The sequence below is a fragment of the Stigmatopora argus genome, chromosome 2, assembly GCF_051989625.1.
Source record: "Stigmatopora argus isolate UIUO_Sarg chromosome 2, RoL_Sarg_1.0, whole genome shotgun sequence".
Taxonomy (NCBI): domain Eukaryota; kingdom Metazoa; phylum Chordata; class Actinopteri; order Syngnathiformes; family Syngnathidae; genus Stigmatopora; species Stigmatopora argus.
The window spans coordinates 21,693,948-21,717,138 of NC_135388.1; the positions used below are offsets into that span (position 1 = coordinate 21,693,948).

At 40.2% G+C, this 23,191-nt stretch overlaps 1 protein-coding gene across 2 annotated transcripts in view; it reads left to right on the forward strand.

Annotated features, from left to right (window-relative positions):
- cttn (cortactin) overlaps positions 1 to 23,191 on the forward strand; it is a 35,104-nt gene that overhangs the window by 900 nt on the left and 11,013 nt on the right. For both annotated transcript variants that reach the window (XM_077586652.1, XM_077586662.1), the window contains exons 3-13: positions 49 to 122; positions 665 to 794; positions 2,725 to 2,835; positions 5,004 to 5,058; positions 6,795 to 6,905; positions 7,058 to 7,168; positions 8,053 to 8,163; positions 14,228 to 14,283; positions 14,372 to 14,441; positions 19,872 to 20,116; positions 21,112 to 21,232. In XM_077586652.1, the coding sequence (XP_077442778.1) occupies positions 49 to 122; positions 665 to 794; positions 2,725 to 2,835; positions 5,004 to 5,058; positions 6,795 to 6,905; positions 7,058 to 7,168; positions 8,053 to 8,163; positions 14,228 to 14,283; positions 14,372 to 14,441; positions 19,872 to 20,116; positions 21,112 to 21,232 (1,195 nt within the window). The remainder of the gene's footprint in view (positions 1 to 48; positions 123 to 664; positions 795 to 2,724; positions 2,836 to 5,003; positions 5,059 to 6,794; positions 6,906 to 7,057; positions 7,169 to 8,052; positions 8,164 to 14,227; positions 14,284 to 14,371; positions 14,442 to 19,871; positions 20,117 to 21,111; positions 21,233 to 23,191) is intronic.

A 23,191-nucleotide genomic window follows, 5' to 3' on the forward strand; every position in this document is an offset into this window, starting at 1 on the left:
ACTGTTTGTTTTATGTTAAAATATTCATTTATTCTTCTATATTTTCAGAACGATGTATCCGAGAAGGAGCAGCGTTGGGGGGCCAAGACAGTCGCTGGTTCAGGACATCAGGAACACATAAAGTGAGATTGTAGATGTCTTTTTCGTCTTCACACGATCTACCACTTCTCTTATTAGAATAGTATCCACTATGATGCAATGCTCGCAGTAACGATTAGCTCACAATATGATAATACAACTAACAATAAAAGCAATCTACGAAAAAGTTGAAGTCCACCACCGTAATGACAGAAAAGGGGGTGAGAATGCCAATCTATTGACATAGATCAGCTGGGGAAATGGGCGGTGAGCTGCTACTATTCTCTATAGCAGTGGTGTCCAAACTATTGCCCACTTTTATTCATCTGCAGCAAGTTCTGAAAATATCATGGAATATGGGTGACACGGTGATCGAGTGCTTAGCGGGAGGTTTCTTGTGTTCAAAACAAACATCTATACAACATGAAAAAGTAGTAAAAACATCTTTGTTAACAGACACTTGAGTAATGGAAAATTTTGATAGAAACCTGTTGGTTCATAAATAAAATAAAGGCACCATTTTTTTAAAACGGTGTCCAAAATATCGTGTAATTTCACCTGATCAATATTTTGCCACGCCTCCTAGTATCCACCATCTGCGTGAAACCGTGTCAACCGAGCACACAAGTTTGAAACAGCAGGAGCTCAACAACATGCCCAAGGCCTCACATGGATATGGAGGAAAATTTGGGGTGCAGCAGGACCGTATGGACAAGGTAGGGGGGGGGCTGCTTTTGGTTTTATCGACTTAGTGTGTGAACGCCCATGATCTAAAATCTAGCTCTAGAAAGTATACAGTAGTACCTTGAGATACGAGCTTAATGCGTTCCGGGCCTACCTCGTATGTTAATTCACTCAATCTTCAATCAATTTTTCCCATATAAAATAAATAAATGCAAATGAATCTGTTCCCACCCACACCTAAAAATAGGATATTTCAATGGAAAAACATGTTTTAATTGTTCTAATCCACCAACTGCGATCACAAAGTAACACATTTCTATCTAGTGGTTATGATCTGCAATAATATGTGACATTTTTATGTACAGTACTGTATGGAGTTCTTACCTTCGAGACAGATGGTAGCGATACCGGCCGTGTTCGCGGCGGAGAAGAGAGAAAGGGCAGGAGAGAGACTTGACGGCAACACGTTCAGTTCGCTACACTTTTGTGACACTACATAACATGACATAAACTTTAAATTTAACTTATTGTACTTCGGTAGTACTATACACACACTTAAAAATGGGTGTAACATTGGGCTATAATGGAGGCAAAAGTGTTTATGTATTCCATCGCAGCTTTCGAGCCGGAACTAGCTGCTTCACTGTACCTCACAACCGAGTGTATCCCCAGTTAGTGTTTTAAAGTTATCAATCCAGCCACGACTCGCTTTGAAGGTTTCCACTGGTGCCTAAGTCTCCCCTTTCATAGCTCTTGCTTTACTTTCAAGTCCTTGTAGATTCCGCTAGCCGTTCATCCTTTATCCATATTATAAATATCACTGCGCAGCTTGAAAAGTACCACCTAGCAGCAGCATTGTATGCTCATATGTCAAATTTTGTCTAGTATCTCAGGGCAAAAATTTGCTCGGAATTTTCCTCGTATGTCAAATTTCTTGTATGTTGGGACACTCGTATGTCAAGGTATTACTGTATTAGAAAGTTCAATCGTTTCTTAGCTGAGGTTAATAGCTTCATCAACTGGCAACACATTGGAAACTTCGTTGTATCGTTTCACATGATTTCCCTGGCAAGCGATCTGTGGTCTATAAGCAAAGCTGAATGAATCTGATGAGTGAGCGTTGCTTCATTGTGTGCATGTGGAGTTTTGATGAGTCAGATGTTGCCACTGCTAAAAACTAGTGGACTGTTTCTAACCAAGTTGCTCATTTTATTCTTCTCCAATTTTTTTAGCCTCTTAATTTGTAATACAGCAGGGCCTCTACTTACGAAATTAATTCGTTACAGAAGTGGTTTTGTAACCTGAATTTTTCACAAGTAGTCATTTTTCATGTAAATGCCATAAGTTACCTATATTACTCCATAAACCCTTTAGCAATGATAAAAGTATACCAATTCTGTATGAACAATGAGAGCGATAAAAAAGAGAAAACATTAAGCTATTAAAATTAATAAGACATGCAAAGACATTTTCTATTAGGGTGGAAGAGCGAATGCATTTCGAAGAAATGTTGGTGGTGTGTGAGGGAGGAGGAGGCAAACTGAGAAAATGTTATCATTATATCCACCAACGACGATTGTCTTTGACAACTTTTCATAATTTTTCTAATAATGTAGAAGGCATGCATGCCCAGACATGAGGCAGCACAACTCATGAACATTTTCATAATACAGTGCGCTTATTCTTTTAACACACCCAGGCAATAACTAATAAAAAAAGGGATAGCAACTCTATCATGCCAATTTCAAAATAAAATACAGGATGCTACATGTATTTACGTTTCGGGATGTTTGAAGTTTTGAGACTTTGCGTTTGGTCACTTGAATTTGTTCAGTATCCAGAGACAACATTTTCACATTTAGGCATTTCATAACCTGAAATTCAAATGCAGAGACATTCGTAAGTGGAGGTATCACTGTACTTTGTTTTTGTGCTCTGACAATGTCTTTGTGTTTTGAACAGTCTGCTGTAGGACATGAATACCAGAGCAAGCTATCAAAGCACTGCTCCCAAACTGATAATGCCAAGGGCTTCGGGGGGAAGTTTGGAGTTCAAGCTGATCGTGTCGACCAGGTATTTTCTGTTTCTAACAAAATTGATATCTAATTGATTTCTGTTAATTAGAGGTAAGATCTTAAGCCCGAACCGGACCTGACCCAAATTTCTAAAATGTCAATCATTACCTTGGGTTCTAAAACTCTTGCTGACTTTTTAAAAAATAAATGTTTTTAAAAATGTATACTAAAATGATGTGTGAATACGAAACTAAGGAATACTTGTAAATAGTTTAACTACTAAACAGGAGCCGCAGAGCCGGAGCATGCTCTGCACACGTCACGTGAACGCTGCCCTCTTAATAATCTTCCCTTCTGCAAGTCCGCATCTATTTTGACTTGGAGCCAGAAGTTAAGGATAAACTAAAGGAGAACTGAAAAGACAAACAAGCAACGATAAGGCTGAGGTTCGGAAAAGCTTCAAATTGATTATTGAATAGGCGACAGAAACTTGTGTTGGCTTCGCTGAATGTAGTCAATGTTGCGCTTTGCTTTCATACGCGAGCAAAAAGACTGGCACCTCAACGCTGAGTAGGCATTTAAACAGCTGGCAAAAGTGATGATCGTCAAACATCTCTTATCATATAAAATATGTAAATGTTTATACAGTCTTGTCTAACTTAGATTTCGTTACAAAATACAGGCTTTTATTTGTAAAAACTAAAATAAATCAATTGACTGTGGACACTGACACCTGTGTTCCAGCAGCTTCTAATTCTTGGCAGATCTGCTTTTTGGTGATTCTCGGTTGAATCTTCACCCTCCTGACCAATTTTGTCTCAGCAGCAGGTGATAGCTTGCGTTTTTTTCCTGATCGTGGCAGTGACAAAACAGTGCCATACACTTTATACTTACAAACAATTGTTTGCACTGTTGCTCTTGGGACCAGCAGCTGCTTTGAAATGGCTCCAAGTGACTTTCCTGACTTGTTCAAGTCAAGGATTCGCTTTTTCAGATCCATGCTGAGCTCCTTTGACTTTCCCATTGTAGCGTTTGTGGGCGTTTGCATCCAATGAGCCCTATTTAAATGACCTAAGAAAAGTCACTAGCTGTAGTCACTCATAATCACTCACAAGAAGTTAAGAGGCCATGCTATGAAGCTCATTTCACTGACACAACTTTCTAAGTCACCAAAATTGCTAATTCGTGTTGGTGTATGTATATTTTTGACCCAACAGATTTGATAACTTTTTCTGTTAACCCATAATAAAGTCATAAAAGAACCAAACTTCATGAATGTTTTTTGTGACAAAGAAGTATCTTTTCCAATCACTATCAGAGAAAAATCTGAGTTGTAGAAATAACTGGAAACTCAAGAGAGCCATGACATTATGTTCTTCACAAGTGTATGTAAACTTTTGACCACAACTGAAAATCCATGTATAGGGAAAAAGTTATCTTGCTGAGTTCATAATTATTAATGTCTAGCTGCAACACTGAAGTGCGTTTGAATCCATGCGTGCGTATTACAGAGTTTAACCAAGAAAACGATACAAATACAGTAGTATCGTCATCTTTAAGGCACTGGCAAATTGGTCCTGTAAGTGCTTTAAAAGTGTTTGACTTTGGCCATGAAAAATGTGGACGAACACTGATTCTAGTTCTTCTGGTATTTAAATCTTCTCTGTGATCCATCACCCCACCACTGAAACGATGTGTGATTGTGTATTGCCCCATGTTGCTGCGACTCCCTTCATCTCTCAGGATAGATCCCCTGTCCAACCCCTGTATATGGCGTCACCGTCCCTACTTGTCTAGTGTGCTGCTTTAATGTGCTTTTTTTTTCTCTGTACCTGTCATTCCTTTTCCTTCAAAGAGGAGTGAAAGGCGACATTTTTTCCCCCTGACTTTCCCAACCCTTTCCATTTTTTTCTTTTTCACACTGTTTCCGGAGCGCCTTCAATGGCGAGTCGGCACGCAGCCTGGCCTGTATCACTCCAATGTAGTATGTGATGTTATAACTGTCCGGTTAGGCTGTATCTGAATGCATTTCGTTGTGCTCATACAATGAAAATAAAGGTATCAGTTCCAATTCTATAGCAGGTAAACATTGAAACGTCAAACCTGTGACCCGTCATATCCTTTTTCATTTACAATTTTACACCAACTTTGTTTGGATTTTATTATTCTTCGTCTGCCATTATTACTAACTTTGCTGACTAAATTTGTCTAATTATTTTCTTGTAGTCGGCGGTCGGGTTTGAGTATGCTGGGAAGACAGAGAAACATGCTTCACAGAAAGGTAACCAGTTGGGCTTTAACCGGCACATTGCATGCTTCGGCCTGCCTCATTTATCAGTTTATTCATCCATTCTCTTTGTTTACCGTACATTGTACTTTATTTACTGCGTGAACTGCACCAGAGGTTGAAAGGAAGGACCCAAATTTCTTTATCATTTAGCATGCATCCAAAGCTTTCCCTTTTGTGTGCCTCTTTCAAGTACAGTGGTAGCTCGAGATACGAGCTTAATTCGTTCCGGGACTGAGCTCTTATGTCGATTTTCTCGTAACTCAAACGAACGTTTCCCATTGAAATGAACTAAAAACAAATTAATTCGTTCCAACCATCTGAAAAAACACCAAAAACAGGATATTGGATTGGAAAAAAATAATTATTATATTATTATTTTTGCACGACAACGCACTCGTAACAAAACAAACAAATTTAAATGAACTTGGATTATGATGCAAACACACTTAAAAATAACTTTAATCGAACCTAATACTAAACTTAATTCTAATTTAGTTTGACATTTTGATACCTTTCTTCTCCCGGGTTGGCTCTTTTTGCCCCTCTTCCACACTGACTTTCAGTCAATATCGAGGGTTGTTTGAGTTTGTATTCCCTTCAAAATATTCCCCAAATGATGCGCACAAATGTCCTCACAATAGGATAACACACGACCACTTGCCAACGAGAAGTCGTATATACGCCAGGCATGGGCAAACCGGTCCTTGAGGGCCGGTGTTGGTGCAGGTTTTTGTTCCAACCGATATAGCACAGACTGTTTAACCAATGAGATTCGTGCAGAAAACAAGAAGCACCTGACTGCAGTCCAATGATTGCACTTGTAGGACACCGGATTGGTGAAAAGGTGCCCTCTCAATGGGTTGAAATGAAAACCCGCACCCACTGCTGCCCTTTGTGGAATAGTTTGCCCACCCCTGATATACGCCATTCGCACTGACTAACGGAAAAAAAACTGAAAAAATGCAACGCTCCGCCCAGTGCTCGCAGAGACATTACAAAGAGGGAGTTGCGACTAGAGACATTACACAAGGGAGTTGCGGGGAGAGAGACAGTGCCCATAATGTTCTTATTAGCAGCATCTCACGTCCGCTGTCTGCTCGTATATCAAAATTTGTCTCGTATCTCAAGATAACTATTTGCCCGAAATTTTACTCGTATATCGTCGGGCCACTCGTATGTCGAGGTACCACTGTAAATCAAATTGTTCATCAAGGAGTGACTATAGAAGAGCAACTTCCTCATCTCATTCACTACCAGAGACGTATAACAATGTTGTTTACGACTGATCTTAACTCAAGAAGATATAATAGTTCTGTGTTCATATAGCTGTAGAACACAGTATTATGTGATGTTTAAAAGAAGGGGATAAGTAAACCACTTTTAGCATCCATGGCATCATTTGGTTGTCGTTTGTTTGGATTTGTCCTCTATTTTGATCAAAACATAAAAGCAGCATTTGAATCTTCAGAAAGTGATGACTAATTAAAAACAATATCCCAAATGTAAGATCTAAATTGTGTGCAAGATTGATTGTTTGTCTAATTGTGCCCTGCAATTAACCATTTCAGGGTGTAGCCTGTCTACCGTCTATAATAATCTGGGATAGGTTCCAGCGCCACTGTGACTCATGAGGATATGCAGCATGGATAATGAGTGTATGAATGTGTCTGATGCTGCTGTACTGGATCATGCTAACCACGAAACGATTCTATTTGTTTACTGTGCAGACTACAATGCTGGATTTGGAGGGAAATATGGTGTACAGGCAGATCGTGTTGATCAGAGTGCAGTGGGCTTTGATTACCAAGGAAAAACTGAGAAACATGAGTCCCAGAAGGGTTTGTTTTCATTCAAGTCAAACTTCAACATAGCCATTTTCCAACTATAAAGATAACATTCAAGACTTTTCCTTAAAATGTGGTCTCCAAGTGTCACACCATTTGCGTTTAATTGATCTGTTTTTCCCTTTTATCCCTTCTGCCATTGGCAGATTATAATAAGGGTTTTGGTGGGAAATTTGGCGTGGAAACCGACAAAGTGGATAAGAGTGCTGTGGGCTTTGAGTACCAGGGCAAAACCGAGAGACACGAGTCACAGAAAGGTTGGTAATGTTGCGCAAATTTGACACAAGCCGATTTCATATTGTCTGTATACTAACGTTTAAACCATTTGACCCAAGCAATATTTTGCCATCCTGCTTGAGTAGGTAAAAGTAATATCAAAAAGAGATAACCTAAAAACAGGAAGACTGTGAATGCCGTGTTCTTGCAATGCTGACATTGAATCCATTAAAGTTCCTGTGAATTTAATGACACATGTAATTTTGCAATTTAATCTATAGAGAATATTTAGATTAAAAAAATGTATGTTTTTACAAAATACATTTTGGGTATTTGAGTCAGTTATGTGACACATAAAGCAGGCGGAACAATTGACGCTAAATACTATTCAGCCTTTTAATGATTAGTACTTTTTTTTAAAAATCAAGCTTTAAAATTCAGATTTAATAGATTCCTTGCTTTGTCCACATTACTGCAAAGGGCAATGCTAATGGGTTATTTTGTGTGCCTAGATACTTTGTGTGTCCAGACTTGTCCGGATGCTGAAGCACAGCACAAGAAAACTCCTGTAGCTGCTTGTCTGACATATTCTAAAAATATTTTACTGTCGTAGTAGGCAGGTATAGACTGTGGTTTCACCGCACTATGGAAATAAGGAAATGCTTTTGGGAACCTATTTTATTTATTTAATGACATTATTCGTTGGACCAGTGCTAGCCGACTACATTAAACTGGGGCAGTATTTTCTGATTGTCCAATCACTTTAACATTTTGTGTAAACTCCTTCCATTGGTAATGTACAAGAATTTACAATGTGTCAAATGAACTTTTCTTTTGCCTTTTAACTCCTTCAGTATTAGTAAAATTTCAGTTAAACCACTTTTTGATGAGTGGAAACGTGTTGACATCGTCTGTGTTTCTCCAGACTATGTTAAAGGTTTTGGAGGCAAATTTGGAGTGCAGACAGACCGTCAGGATAAATCTGCTCTGGGATGGGACCACCAGGAGAAAGTGCAACTTCATGAGTCCCAGAAAGGTACTATATTTTTCTATTTCAAACTTGCGATGACTTCGCAGCCTGGGTTCAGGACTGCAGCATGATACATATCTATACTAGGACCAATGGATGGATAAAATTAAATAATTACCGTATTTTCACGACTAAGGTGCACTAAGAAGTCTTAAATTTTCTCCAAAATAGACAGGGCGCCTTATAATGCGGTGCGCCGTGTGTTTGCCCCGAGTTCCAAAGCCTGACTGAGAGCACTTCTGGCCGACACGCTTCTTATATAGAGAGAAGGCGGACGTGGGTGGGGTCAGGCATGTGGAGGGTGTGTGTGTAAGAAGACGCTTAAGCCACGCCCCTACCAGCTACCCGTATATAGTTTCGGCATGTGCTTTATTGCAAATCAATTTCAGCTCAGTTCAAACTTCAAACCATCAATTATGCAGGGGAACATGGGAATAGAGCAGCCGCGAGGGAATTTAAGATCAACAAATCCATGTTTCACAAATGGAGGAATAATAATAATAATAATCAGACATAGGCTTTGTCATCATCATTGACACGTCAAAAGCCTAATTGTCATCATACCCAGCTGCGTATGACGAAATTGGTGGTGCTACTCCACAAAGTGCGCTTTCCCGGCAAAAGGCCAAAATAAGTAATATAAAAATATATATGGATACATCGCATTTCCCCCCCGAGTGCAACCAAATCCCAGCGACTGCAGAAAAAAAAAAAACGGCAAACAACGAATCAGGAAGCAGGAGAACGAGCTTCGCCAAGTCAAGAAGAAGAAGCTGAGTTGATTTGCGACTCCATGCGTGCCCATCTCACAGCAGCGGTGAAAAACCACGTCACGAAAATGAACTCTGAGTTTGCCGTCATTCCCGCAAGAATAACTAAAGAACTCCAACCACTGGACATCGGCATCAACCGGGCATTCAAAGCAAAATTGCGAGCGGCATGGGAACAATGGATGATAGGTGGCGAACACAGAGTGGGAGGCAGCGCCGGGCTAGTTACGCCACTATTTGCGAATGGATTGTGGCCGCTTGGACTAACGTGTCTGCTTACACTGTTGTTCGAGCTTTTGCCAAAGCCGGCATCATTTCTGTGGAGCCCCATGGCAATGTGAGTGACTCTGACAACGAAGAGAGGGGAACCCGGCGTTTTTGATGAATCATTTGGACAATTGTTCAATTTGGACACAGAAAATGAGGACTTTGATGGGTTTGTGGGTGATGATTGATCAAAAAACGTGAGTACATTGTAAAATGGCTAAATAAAGTACAACCAAACTCAGTTTTGCTTCCGTTGCCTTTTTAAAAACGTGTTTTTAGCATGTGTCCGTATGGATACCGCTGGTGTATGTTTAGGCTGGTGTATGTTTTGCCATGCCTGGCTGTGTGTATTAGTGCGGTGCGCCTTGTGTGTGTGTCAAATACAGAAATAGCACTTGTTACTGAGACTGCGCCTTTAAATGCGGTGCGCCATATAGTTGTGAAAATACGGTATACAAGATTCATTCAGCCCGTCATGTTGATATATTTAGTGAAATGATCAAAGACATGTTCTACTTTAAAAAAGTATTGGTGGAAACTACTATCAATTCACAAAGGTGGGTATAAAATTCAATTTATACATTAAAAAATACAATTTGAAAGTTTTTTGTATACATGATTATATGTCGTGCGTCATCAAGTCCCCAGTTGAACAATTACATCCTCAATTGCATCTGACTGTCATATGACCCTTTTGGCTGTGACCAATAGTCTTTTAAAGGATGATTATTTCCTCAATAAAATCTAAAAGAAGAACTAAGAAAGTGAAACGGGATGTTTGGTGTATATTATGTCACTTTCTGTGACTCAGGCACATGGTGTCATTCACCAATACACAGTAGTGGTGGGCAAAATGAAGCCAGCTGAACCGCTGGGGTATTGCTTCAGCTCGAGGTTCATTACTCGATGCTTCATTCACAGCTTAAAGAATAGCATATGAAATTTTGAAATGCTTTAAACATGTTAAGAATAAAGTACTTGATTACATTCTATACTTCCTTATTTGTTGGGTAAATGCGGCCAGGCCTAGGCCACTAGGAAGCCCAATTTTTCGGCATAAAAGCCCCCTTATAAATCGTGTTTAGGCTGGTGTATGTTTAGGCTGGTGTATGTTTTGCCATGCCTGGCTGTGTGTATTAGTGCGGTGCACCTTGTGTGTGTGTGTCAAATACAGAAATAGCACTTGTTACTGAGACTGTGCCTTTAAATGCGGTGTGCCATATAGTCGTGAAAATACGTTATACAAGATTCATTCAGCCCGCCATGTTGATATATTTAGTGAAATGATCAAAGACACTTTCTCTTTTTAAAAAGTATCGGTGGAAACTACTATCAATTCACAAAGGTGGGTATAAAATTCAATTTATAAATTAAAAAAATACAATTTAAAAGTTTTTTGTATCCATGAACATATCTCGTCCGACATCAAGTCCCCAGTTGAACAATTACATCCTCAATTTTATCTGACTGTCATGTGACCCTTTGGCTGTGACCAATAGTCTTTTAAAGGATGATTATTTCCTCAATAAAATCTAAAAGAAGAACTAAGTAAGTGAAACGGGATGTTTGGTGTATATTATGTCACTTTCTGTGACTCAGGCACATGGTGTCATTCACTAATACACAGTAGTGGTGGGCAAAATAAAGCCAGCTGAACTGCTGGGGTATTGCTTCAGCTCGAGGTTCATTACTTGATGCTTCATTCACAGCTTAAAGAATAGCATATGAAATCTTGAAATGCTTTAAACATGTTAAGAATAAAGTATTTGATTACATTCTATACTTCCTTATTTGTTGGGTAAGTGCAGCCAGGCCTAGGCCACTAGGAAGCCCACTTTTTCGGCATAATAGCCCCCTTATAAATCGTGTGATGTGCGTAGTGCTAGTATAGTTTTCAACATAGCAATGAGCCCAGTTATGGCAGGGGGCATTGATCTCTCTACAAAAAAAAAACTATGACCCACTCCTTATAACACAACTACTAACAAATACACAGAACACATTTGAACAGGCTTAGCACCCAATTTGTAAATGCATCATCATTGCTTCAAATGACTAGATATTTATTAAAAGAAATAAAAAAATACAACCTGTAGTTAATTCAAGAATGCATGATCTCATTAGCAATGTCAGGACTAAATGTTATTCAACTTTCCATCACTCAATTGTGTATCAGTCTTGTGAGGTTAGCCCTTGCTTGCCTTCTCTTTGTTTGTGCATACGTTTGTGTGTTATGTTACAGACTATAAATGTGGGTTTGGAGGGCTATATGGGGTAGAGGTGGAGAGGCAGGACCAAAGTGCCCTGAGCTATGAATACAAGGCTCCTCTTCCTCCCCCTCTTCCACCGGTCTCTGCATTACTGTCGATCAGGTGATAAAACAGCTCAAGAAGATCGAGGCAAGGAAGGCTACCGGTCCAGACGGCCTCAGCTCCAGACTACTGAGAGAGTGTGCAGATCAGCTTGGTATAGTGATTCTGCATATTTTCAACCTCAGCCTCAGTCTGCAGAAGGTCCCCACCTTGTGGAAAACTTCCTGCGTGGTCCCAGTTCCTAAGACTGCGTACCCCAGGGAGCCAAACCACTTCAGGCCGGTAGCATTAACCTCTCACCTGATCAAGACATTGAAGAGAATCATCCTCAATCACCTCAGCCCCCTGATGAATGCAGAGCTGGACCCTCTGCAGTTCGCCTATCGTCCAGGCATTGGTGTGGAAGATGCTACCACCTACCTGATGCACAGGTCTCTTTCACACCTGGAGAACGCGGGAAGCACGCTGAGAATGATGTTTTTTGACCTCTCCAGTGCCTTCAACACCATTCAGCCGGTTCTACTGAGAGGGAAACTGGAAGAGGCTGGAGTAAGGAACCACCTAGCCGCATGGATCATCGACTTCCTCACTGACAGACCACAATATGTGAGACTCCAGGACTGTACGTCTGATGTGGTAGCTTGCAGCACGGGGGCCCCACAAGGCACAGTGCTCTCTCCACTCCTCTTCTCCCTCTACACATCGGACTTTAAACATAATACAGACACCTGCCACCTCCAGAAGTTCTCTGACGACACCGCTATTGTTGGACGAGTGACGGACGGGAACGACCTGGAGTACAGGGGAGTCATCACAGCCTTTGTTGACTGGTGTAGGCAAAACCACCTCTACATCAACACCAGTAAGACAAAAGAAATGGTCATCGATTTTCGGAGGAATCCTCAACAGACCACTCAGGTGAACATCCAGGGTACAGACATTGAAATCGTGGAGAATTTTAAGTACCTGGGTGTTCACCTCAACAACAAACTAGACTGGTCCACAAACACAGATGCCCTGTACAAAAGGGGCCAGAGCCGCCTCTACCTACTGAGGAGTCTACGGTCCTTTGGAGTGTGCAGGACACTGCTGAGGACTTTCTACGACACTGTGGTGGCCTCTGCAGTGTTTTATGCAGTGCTTTGTTGGGGATGCGGGAGCACGGAGAGGGACAGGAACAGGCTGAATAAGCTGGTCAGGAGGGCCAGCTCTGTTCTGGGCTGTCCTTTGGACTCTGTGGAGGAAGTGGGAGAGCGGAGGATGCTGACCAGGATGATGTCCATCATGGACAGCACCTCCCACCCCCTGCATGAGTCTGTGGAGTCCCTCCGAAGCTCCTTTAGCAATAGACTGCGGCACCCTCATTGCAGGAAGGAGCGCTTCCGCAGATCCTTCCTCCCATCAGCTGTCAGGCTCTTTAACAAAAAAATGGCTGTGTGTTAAGACCTACCGTATGCATGCATGTACATTTATGTGTATGTATGTATGTATATATGTCCTAAGCAACACGCTTATTTAATTATATATTTATTCATGTATTTATTTCTTGACCTACTTATTACCTATCTATTACCTATCTATTTATGTCTAAAATGCCTTTCCTATTCCTGCATCCTCACCCTCTTGCCACTGGAACAACGAAATTTCCCGAATACGGGATGAATAAAGTAATCCAATCCAATCCAACCTAGCCAAGGATGGCTCACAAAAGGGCACAAATCACTTCCTTAACACCTACACCTTCTGCTTCCCATTTCAGAACCATCACCTTGTCCTTTGTGCATCAAATGTGCTTCTGCATGATTCAATCTTAAATTTGTTTTGGCGGGACAAATTGTGGAAACAGACAAAAAGCCTGGCTATATTTTACTGCTGACTATAAGGAATTAATATCTTGATTTCCGCTGAACAAAGATTCTTTCATTTGTTTGAGTCAGTGCATCTTTCCCAACCCCAAACCACTAAATAATTGACAGCAAAAGGAAATTCTGTACATTTGAAGCCTTTATTGGTCCCCTGAAAGCAAACTAAAATATTTCAATTTTTTACAAAAAATTTAATTATATTTGTCCAAGATTTGTTTTTCAGGTGAAAATCTTCTCATTCCTCAAACTTTATGTATGAAATATGATGTGTATGGCCACTAATGGAACATTGTTTTAGTGTCTATTCTACTATACATTCTATTGTTTCTCTCTCCTGCAATTTCAATCACTGCTATGATGACTATATCTTTATTTTGGCGCAGTGCACAACTTAGTATTATACTTGGTTTGGTGTATCCCATGCATTTTTATTGATGCTGACCAACGAGACGAGAAACATGGCTTAGCTTCAGTTTGCAGCATATTCAATATGACTGTTCGAGTTCCAAAGCCCCTGGCTTTGAAGATTGCCCTTCCTACTGCATAGCATTTTTCTGTTCTTCCTTTCCACAGGTTTGCATATGTCCATCAGCCAGTTGTTTTGATCCATGTAGATTTTGTTCTGTTGGTCGAATTAATTCAACCACAGTCCAATTTAAACTCTTGCAAAATGACATTTTAACTATTTTGAATGGAAAAGATGATCATGAAATCAAATTGTGAATGCTCTGACCGTAGTGGGTGTTTAGCTGTGCAGAAAATTGGAATTTGCAAAACATATTTGGATCCCCCACTGTGGCCGAACTGACTCTCGTCACAATAAATATTGCCATTTAACCTTTTCCCCGTCCCTCAGATTACGCGAAAGGTTTTGGAGGGAAATTTGGTGTCCAGAATGACCGGATGGATAAGGTATATACATACTATAATTCTATTATACATTGTTGTGTACACTTTTTGGTACTGTCCATTACATGTTTAATTTGTTTCCTCCTGACAGAGTGCTGGTACGTTTGAAGATGTCGAGAAGCCCAAATCGTCTTACCAGAAAACCAGACCTGTGGAGGCTGGTGAGCATACCCTCATAACTTCCCTGTGTGACAATCCACTGCCCAAGTATTTTCCACTCAATCATACGAGTTTCATTTGTTCATTAATGCAGAAGTGTGAAACCATGAGAATTAGATGGGTGGACTGTGTTAATCAGGGCAAAACCTAATAATTCATTCATTTTCCATGCTGCTTATCCTCACGAGGGTAGCGGTGGTGCTGGAGCCTCTCCCAGCTAACTGCGGGTACACCCTGAATTGGTTGCCAGCCAACCACACTGCACAACGACCCAAACAACCATTCATGCACACACTTATGTATGGACAATTAGGAGAGTTCAATCAGCCTAATGTGCAAGTTTTTAAGATGTGGGAGGAAACTGTAGTAAGCTGGAGAAAACTCACACGGCACAGGGAGAACATGGAAAACTCCACACACACACCAGCCAGACCCAAAGATTGAACCTTTGATCTTATAACTGAGGGGATGTGGTAAGCACCCTTCCTTTGTGCCACACTTCATAACATATTAGAAATTAATTTGAAATGTACGTATGTGTATCAAAAACATGGCTGAAAATTAAATGAAAGCTTAAGCTATTAAAAGGCCATTCAATTTACTCGTTTATCAAATAATGGTATATTTGGCAGAGGCTGTGTCGTTTACTGACCAATCTTGTGTGGCATGTTTGGTACCACTTTGTAGTCCCTGAGAGGATTTAAGAAGACCATACTGCATTGATTGTAACTTCTATCTTAAATACTTTTTATTTTATTTTACACTAACCACCCCAAAAAAATCAATTAAACATGAACACATATAGGAAAAAAACACTCTTTCTCTATTCTCTTGCCTTACATTTTCATTATGATCCACACTCAGTAAAGCAACAAATGAATTTGGTCAGATGAACAAGTCATATTTGACCGATAATTTCTATATTAAATTTAGATGGCTGAAAACGCTTAGTGCCCTGGTGTCAGAGTGGTTAGCATGTCTACACAGGTGATGTGCGCCATGCAAAATTCACTCTACACAAAAACGGAAAAGGCAACCTCCTTCTCGGCCTTTTTATATTATGCGGGGCGTCATTCTTCTACGGTGAAATATCGATTCTTCTACGGTGAAATATCGATTCTTCTTCAGCGCTGAGTGCCACCCAATTCAGCGCTGTTAGGTTCATCCAATTGTAGGTTTATCCTTAGGTTTTTCCAATTCAGCTTTCAATAAAAAAGGCATCTGTAGTCACATCACATTTAATTCTTGCAAGAAGAGAATACATCCGGCAGCTCGCCCCCCCAAGATTATTCTAAAGAGCGGCATTATGTCCTGCCCATTTAAGGCTTCAAATCAAAACAATTACAAGGTTATCGATTCCATTTGCGTAAGCAAGAAATAAAACAATTCCATAATCAAGCAAACCAAGCGTCAACCTAGCGTCACAAATTAAAACAATATGCTTGATAGCCACCCGCTGACCCAACAACAATTTAAGCGTCCTTCACCGATCTTCATTGCGAACTCTCATCTGGGGCAGGGGTTGAGGCGTATCTTCCAGTAATCAGTCCTCGGAGCAAGAACTCAGTGGATTGTTTTATGTCCTTTCGAACTTGTATCTCTCGCTGGACCCAGCTGTCCTGGAGAGCGACCTTGGCGTAAGCGTTTGTCTTCGTTTGAAAGCGATCAACACATATAACTATATTGTTTAATATAGTTACACATTTAGGATGAGCATTACTATTCCTAATAAGCAAATATATTGATTAATATAGTAAGCATGTATATTATAAGGCTTTATATTCATTGCAAACACATTTATAATAATGATTACCCCAACATTCCCCCCTATATTATAAATTTGCACATGATCCCCTTAATAAAACTTCCTTTCAGCTTTATTCCATTAATTCCAAATGAACATATAGTAACATCCCAGAATTAACCCAACATTCCCCCCTTTTTTATTATATGTTCGTTATTTATTTTATGGCAAATCCAAGAAGAGAGGGATATCTCCGTTGGCTGTTTTAATTTTACCCGCTTAGGCCCTACTCGTTCGGCAGGTCTGAAAGCAGAAAACAAAATAATTTTCGCCATCATTTTTCATCCTCGAAATTACCATGCTCTTGAAATCCACTGCTTCCCTCAGTATGTCTCATCAACAGAGGATATAATTCATGCAATTTAGAATTTGTAGGGGCAATCGCAGTGGTTATAAGTCGGCTCATCAAAGATCTTAAGCAGGGAATAATACAACACCCACATAATGTCAAAATCGTAGCAAAAAGGGCTACGGAAAATGCAACAAATTTGGGCCAAATCAAAAGGACATGCCACCAGCTTTCCAAGGCGGAATTCTCCGACTCCAGAATGCTTCTTCATATTGCGGTTGAGGGTCTGCAGGCCACTAATGGCTTGGGTGAGGGACCCACCGGGTGACGTGTTGTTCGGTATGAAGGTGCAACATTGATCTCCAAACATTGCACACACCCCCTTTTATTTAACCGTTTGTAAAAACTTTATCTCCATGTTCTGCATTAAGTTACACCCCCTTTTAATAATATCGAATTTTGCCCATTCTAGTCAACCCATCTACTTAAAGCATTTCTCCAAGGTTGATATTTTATAATTTGGAGATGTTATTTCTAAACCATAGACATTATTTCACTTGTTTCACACCATGGAAGGCCCTACCTGAATTTGTTGTAGATATTCCCCTTTATCTAAGCTTGTTATTGCCAATCGTTATCACCGTAACATTTAGGTGTATTAACCCCATAATTGCAATGCAGTAAGTTTTGGCTAAATTCTTAATTTGTATGCCCCTAAAGTAATAGACAGTAACGTCCCAATAGTCATCAATATGACCTATACCAAAGCATACTCCCCCTCTAGGTCAAACAGGGAACGTATTTTGTGCACTGAAAGACGCTCCATGTTTCTTCTAGGGAAACTATGCCTATCCTTAACCAATTATCTTATCTACCCCAGCCAGGTTCAATTTACCTAATAATTTGGACGAATGCCACTAAATTTCTCATGCCATTTCTGCATTGTTAAATTCATGTCTGATCTCTTTAACAACCAAATAACTCTTAGTACCTAAAAAATAATTTGTAAATCACCCCATACCATGTTTACTTAAGATAAGAGCTATTTCATATAGCTCTCCGTTACCACAAGGAAAATCTACAATAATTAAATTAGAGAAATCAACCTTTTACTAGGCATTTCCTAATTACAATTTTCAATGCTTAATAAAGGACCCACAAATTGTAACCAATATGCCATAATATTGTAAAAAAAACAAAAACAAAATTCCATTCATTTTTCTTTAAACCAGCCAATCACCTATATTGAAGTATTTTGAACAAACCAACCATTCAAAAACTGTAATAATATCGTTTTATCCTCCAAAACTAGCTCTCTTCAATCAAGAGCCCTTTGAACTTCACAAAACAAAAAAAATAAAATAATAATAATAGTATTATTCCCAATTCCAAAGCTTTTACCAAATCAATCTTTGCCAAACAGATTTTCTATCACCTCGAAACACATTTCTGATTAAATCCCAAAAATGAATGCGAAGATCATCGCGGAACCCTGCATCCCTTGTAGACCATGTTTTGTTCTTATTCTGAAATGTTTAAACGGAAGCGCGCCCTTAGCCGCTGACTGTGACCTTCACGCTCGCTGCAGAAACAGCTTATCAATGTTGACATTCCTAAGCGACCTCTTTTTCTTTCTGCGCACAATGTTTCACCTCCTGTGTACAATTACAACGTTTTTTGGAGAAGACTAATTAATTACACCAAATTAATTACTCTCCCGATATCCAACTATATCACCATAGTTTGCCAAGACCCCATAATCAGCGCCCTCAAAGCCAATAATTGTAATATTCTCCACGGAAGGGGTCCCCCAAAAATTTTAGTCGCTTGTGCGGTCCGCGCGCATACTATACTGTATTATAATGTCCAACACCATCAAATCAGCCGCACCAAAACAGAGCGCTTCCCCCCAATCAACACATTATTTGGCAAGTTTAGAGTATGACAAAAAAACGCAGTTTTGGCAACCCCGCTAAACATTTAATTTGCTGTTTTGTATTTCTGTTAACCAAAATATTCCCGCTAGCAGACGGGAACGAAACCAGGATAAGCCACAATAAGCCATTTCCAGTACATTGACAGTACATTTAGTTACTATTAACAAAGCATGCCTAGCACTTGGAAATAACCATTTTAATTGCCAAATCAATCTTTCAGCATCATACAAAAAATTCCAATTGAATTCATTCACAAAGAATGTGATCTCTGGTTTAAAATTTAGCTCAACATCCTCATTCAAATAATTTTGAGCAGGCCTGTCTTGTTTTTAGAATAAAACAGCCCATCGCCTCGCTCCTATCAACCAGCCGAGGACCGCTATCATTTACAAAACAGCACGTTTTGCCTTTCCCCGCCTCGTCATCAAAAACAATAATTAGTATCTGTGGAACAAGCCGTGTCGCTTGTGTCTCCCTTCACATATTATATATAGATTACTTCTATGCTTAGTGCGTATTTTATCCCGCAGGTTTTAATATTTCATGCATATTTAAGCTGGCCAGCAAACCCATATTTGTTTATCCATAAATTTAGGTGTTTAACCCTTGTAGCGCTTTGACTTTCAACAAACTTCCAATCTCTACACGGCAGACGCTGTTTTGGATCGTCGTCGCTAGCCGCTTTTTATTCGAGTTGCCCATCTTTGCACTCAGTTATCAGTTAGCAAATTTCTTTTCCGCGGAAGCCGCGAAGTGGTGAAGAATGACAGTATTAGGTTCCAGGCAAGGCCCCTTGGGACCCTTGTAAGGATAAGTGGTACAGAAAATGAATGAATAAATGAAAGAAAAGCCATTTACCATTTTGCCCATTCATACATGAAAGTCATTATTCAACTTCATTCATTCATTTTCTGAAACACTTTATCCTCACTAGGGTCGCACGGGCTGCTGGAGCCTACTCCAGCTGACTTTGGGCCAGAGCCGGGGGACACCCTGTATCGGTGGCCAGCCGATCTCAGGGCACACGCACACAGACAACCATTCACACTCACACCCATACCTAGGGGCAATTTAACATCCAATCAGCCTATCATACATGTCTTTGGAATATGGGAGGAAACTGGAGTACCAGGAGAAAACCCACCCAGGCCTGGAGAAAACATGCAAACTCCACACAGGTGGACCAACCTGGATTTGAACTCAGGACCCCAGAGCTGTGAGGCCGACATGCTAACCACTCAAGCCGCCGGGTCGCCTTATTCAACTTCAGTTGGATAGAATATAAATGATTTTGATAGATGGCGACACTGGAAAATGCTAAATGGAGAGTTGATAAATGGTGGCCAAATGTTTTCAAAACGTCCTCCCTGACCTAATTTCTCCAATGATTCCTCTCATCCAGCTGGCAGCAGCACAGGAAGTATTAAGGCCCAATTTGAGAATATTGCCAGGCAGAAGGAAGAAGAGGACAGAAGAAGAGCTGAAGATGAGCGAGCACGCCGTCAGGCCAAGGAGAGACAGGAGCTGGAGGAGGCGCGAAGTCGAATGGAAATTCAGGCCAAAACTCCCTCTCCGATTCCTGTTGTGGCGAGTCCCACTCCCAGCCCAACTCCAGTTGGCCAGCCTGCCTTTTCTTCAACATACGAGGTGAGCTTCAGAGGACATTCTCAAGCTTTTGTTCATTATCATGAATGAGTAACTTTGAATTGTCTCTAATTTATCTACTGCAAACTTTTCCCCCTGCTGTTGCAATAACATGATCTTGCAGTTTGTATCACAGAAAAATGTATTTTAGACAGCATTGTCAAGTCAGTTATATTTTTACGGCATGCGATAGAAGTTATAATTAAAATGACAAGGAAACTGATTATTTGAATTTAAAGTCAGACTATTACATCAGGTGGTACTGAACTGATTTCGATAGATTGGACTTAGACTGGGCCACAACCCATTGTCGTTTTCTTTGTAAAATAGTGAGATTGAATTTTCGTACCTAGAGGCATTCGTAAGCAGAGGCATGACTAATTCATTCATTTCAACCGCTTTATTCACACTAGGGTCGCTGGGGGTGCTGGAGCCTGTCCCAGCTGACTTTGGGCCAGACACCCTGAATCGTTGGCCAGCCGATCGGAGGGCACGAGGAGACGGACAATCATTCACACTCACTCACACCTAGGGGCAATTTAGAGTGTCCAGTCAGCCTACCATGCATGTTTTTGGAATGTGGGAGGTACCTGGAGAAAACCCACACAGGCCCAGGGAGAACATGCATACTCTACACTGGTGGACCGACCTGGATTCGAACCCAGGACCCCAGAGCTGTGAGGCCAACGTGCTAACCACTCATACCCGGGCCACCTCTTATATATAATTATTATATTTTTAGTACAAATACAATAATTACCAAAAAAAATAGTAAATTTGGATTGAGACAGATCTCAATCCAAATTTACAAATTTTTTTTCTGCCATCGAGATGAGTGATGAGCACCTGTCACATTTTCAATTTCTAAACAGAACTTAGGAAATTAGTTCACAGAGGGCCACTGCGGGTGTAGATTTTCGTCCAACTGAACAATACAACACCTTTGCTTTGCAAAACATACTATTTTCAACCAACACTATACTGTTTTATCTTTTTAGAATAGAGATGATGCAATCTATGATGCCGCTGATGAGAATGGAGGACAGCAATATGAGCAGGAACAACAGAGTGGTGGTCACTATGAAGAACCAGAGGTGCTTTATCAGACGCCTGCTGAAGGTAAAACTTTTTTGGTTTGAATTTTTTGAAGAGGGAAAAACTCTTACCTCATATTACCTTTTGTGGGCCCCGTGTACAAGATACTGTTGCTACTGTCATGCTGTAACAGTAAAATCTATCCCAGGGAAGCATATTTGTTAGTGGTTTGTTTTGAAGCAATTCCTATCAACACAACAAAAGTTTACAGGTTCCCAGTTAAAATCTGAGAAACTGCATGACCTCTATTTTAAAAGTCCCAAGCGCAACCTTGTGGACTGGTGATGGTTTCATACTGTAAGTTATCTTTTATATATTTGTTTAGTATTCCTTAAGTGTGAGGATTATTGTTCGGTAAGCAAATGAGCTAATATCCTCCTCACGGTGATAGAATCTGGCCAGATATACCGTTCGATGAGTAACTACAACTTAAACCAGTTTTATGAATATTCTTGCCTCTACATTCAAGTTAAGCAGGACAGCTCGCAACTTAGTCTCCATTGTTAGCTTAATCTTAACTTGAACACGTGCCTGCTCATTTATTTTACAGACTGGGAGTAACAATGTACGTCCAGACTGTTTGATTCATTTGGATTCCAGTTGTTTTTTATATCTTGGGAAAGGAACAGCCCGCACTCCCCGTGTCCGGTTTACATACATTTACATAGGCACATACTTCACCATTTTAGTCATTCACTGCTCGCTGATCCTTTCTGAGGCTTCTGTAAAGTTGTATGGCAGTTGAACGTCAAGTAATGCTTACAGTAACCACAGAAATACGCATTGCGACAATGGGGGAATGGTGAAGCTCGACATTAACAACAGATGATTGGTCTTATTTGGGGTGGAGTTTGACAATTGTCACTGTTTCCCATTTCAAAAATCCTTTATGCTTTTTAGTTGTTATATATGAATGCATTCTGTTAATGTGCCTTTTGTTGTCATATCAAAAACAAATGGCCGTCGTTTACGAAGTATCTTCTCTTCTTTGTTGTTTTCTTAGAGACTACAGTGTCACATGTCTAAGCCCTTTTCCGCTTATGAGTTTCAGCATGGATTTTGAAATTTTTATGAACATTTGTTGATTTTGGATACTTGTGAAAATATACTGAACCCACGAAGTGGCAAGGGATGACAATAATGACAGCACCCCACGACTGCACCATTTGCCGACATATCAAATTCAACTTAATAAAGCTCATTCTTGTAAAATGGTACCACAGCCATGGTCCTGGGTTCGATCCCAGGAGTTTGCATGTTCTAGGCTAGTTGAGCACTAGGTATGAGTGTGAGCATAAATGGTTGTCCGTTTCCTCATGCCCTGCGATTGGGTGGCCACCAATTCGTCGTGTCATCCCCTACCTCTTGCCCGAAGTTAGCTGGGATAGGCTCCAAGAGCCCCTGTGACATTTGTGAGGATAAGCGGCTTAAAAAATGAAAAACAAGAAATTTAGAATACACATTCCATATAGAGGGGATCACATTGCATTTTGACTGCTTAATAACATGTCTCTCCATGGTATGGCTTACGTACAGAATGTGGTTGCATTGAATTAATAACAGAAGGTGATACTAATAATGATGATGATAATAATAATGATGGAGCAAAATAGGTCTTCATGCAGTGTATTTCCAAATGGTACTTACAGCGCCTTGTGAAAGTATATTCAGCCCCCACATTTCAGGCTTCAAACGGAAAAGATATTTAAAAAAAAATGTTGTCAAGAATCAAATGGGACACAATCGTCAAGTGGAACGAAATGTATTGGATATTTTAAACTTTTTTAACAAATAAGAAAAGTGAAAAGTGCGGCGTGCAATATTATTTCTACCCCTTTACTTTCAGTACAGCAAAATCACTCCAGAACTTCACTGAGGATCTCTGAATGATTCATTGTTGACTGATGATGATAAATAGAATCCACCTGTGCATCGTCATGTCTCCGTATAAATGCACCTGATCTGTGATAATCTAAGGGTTCT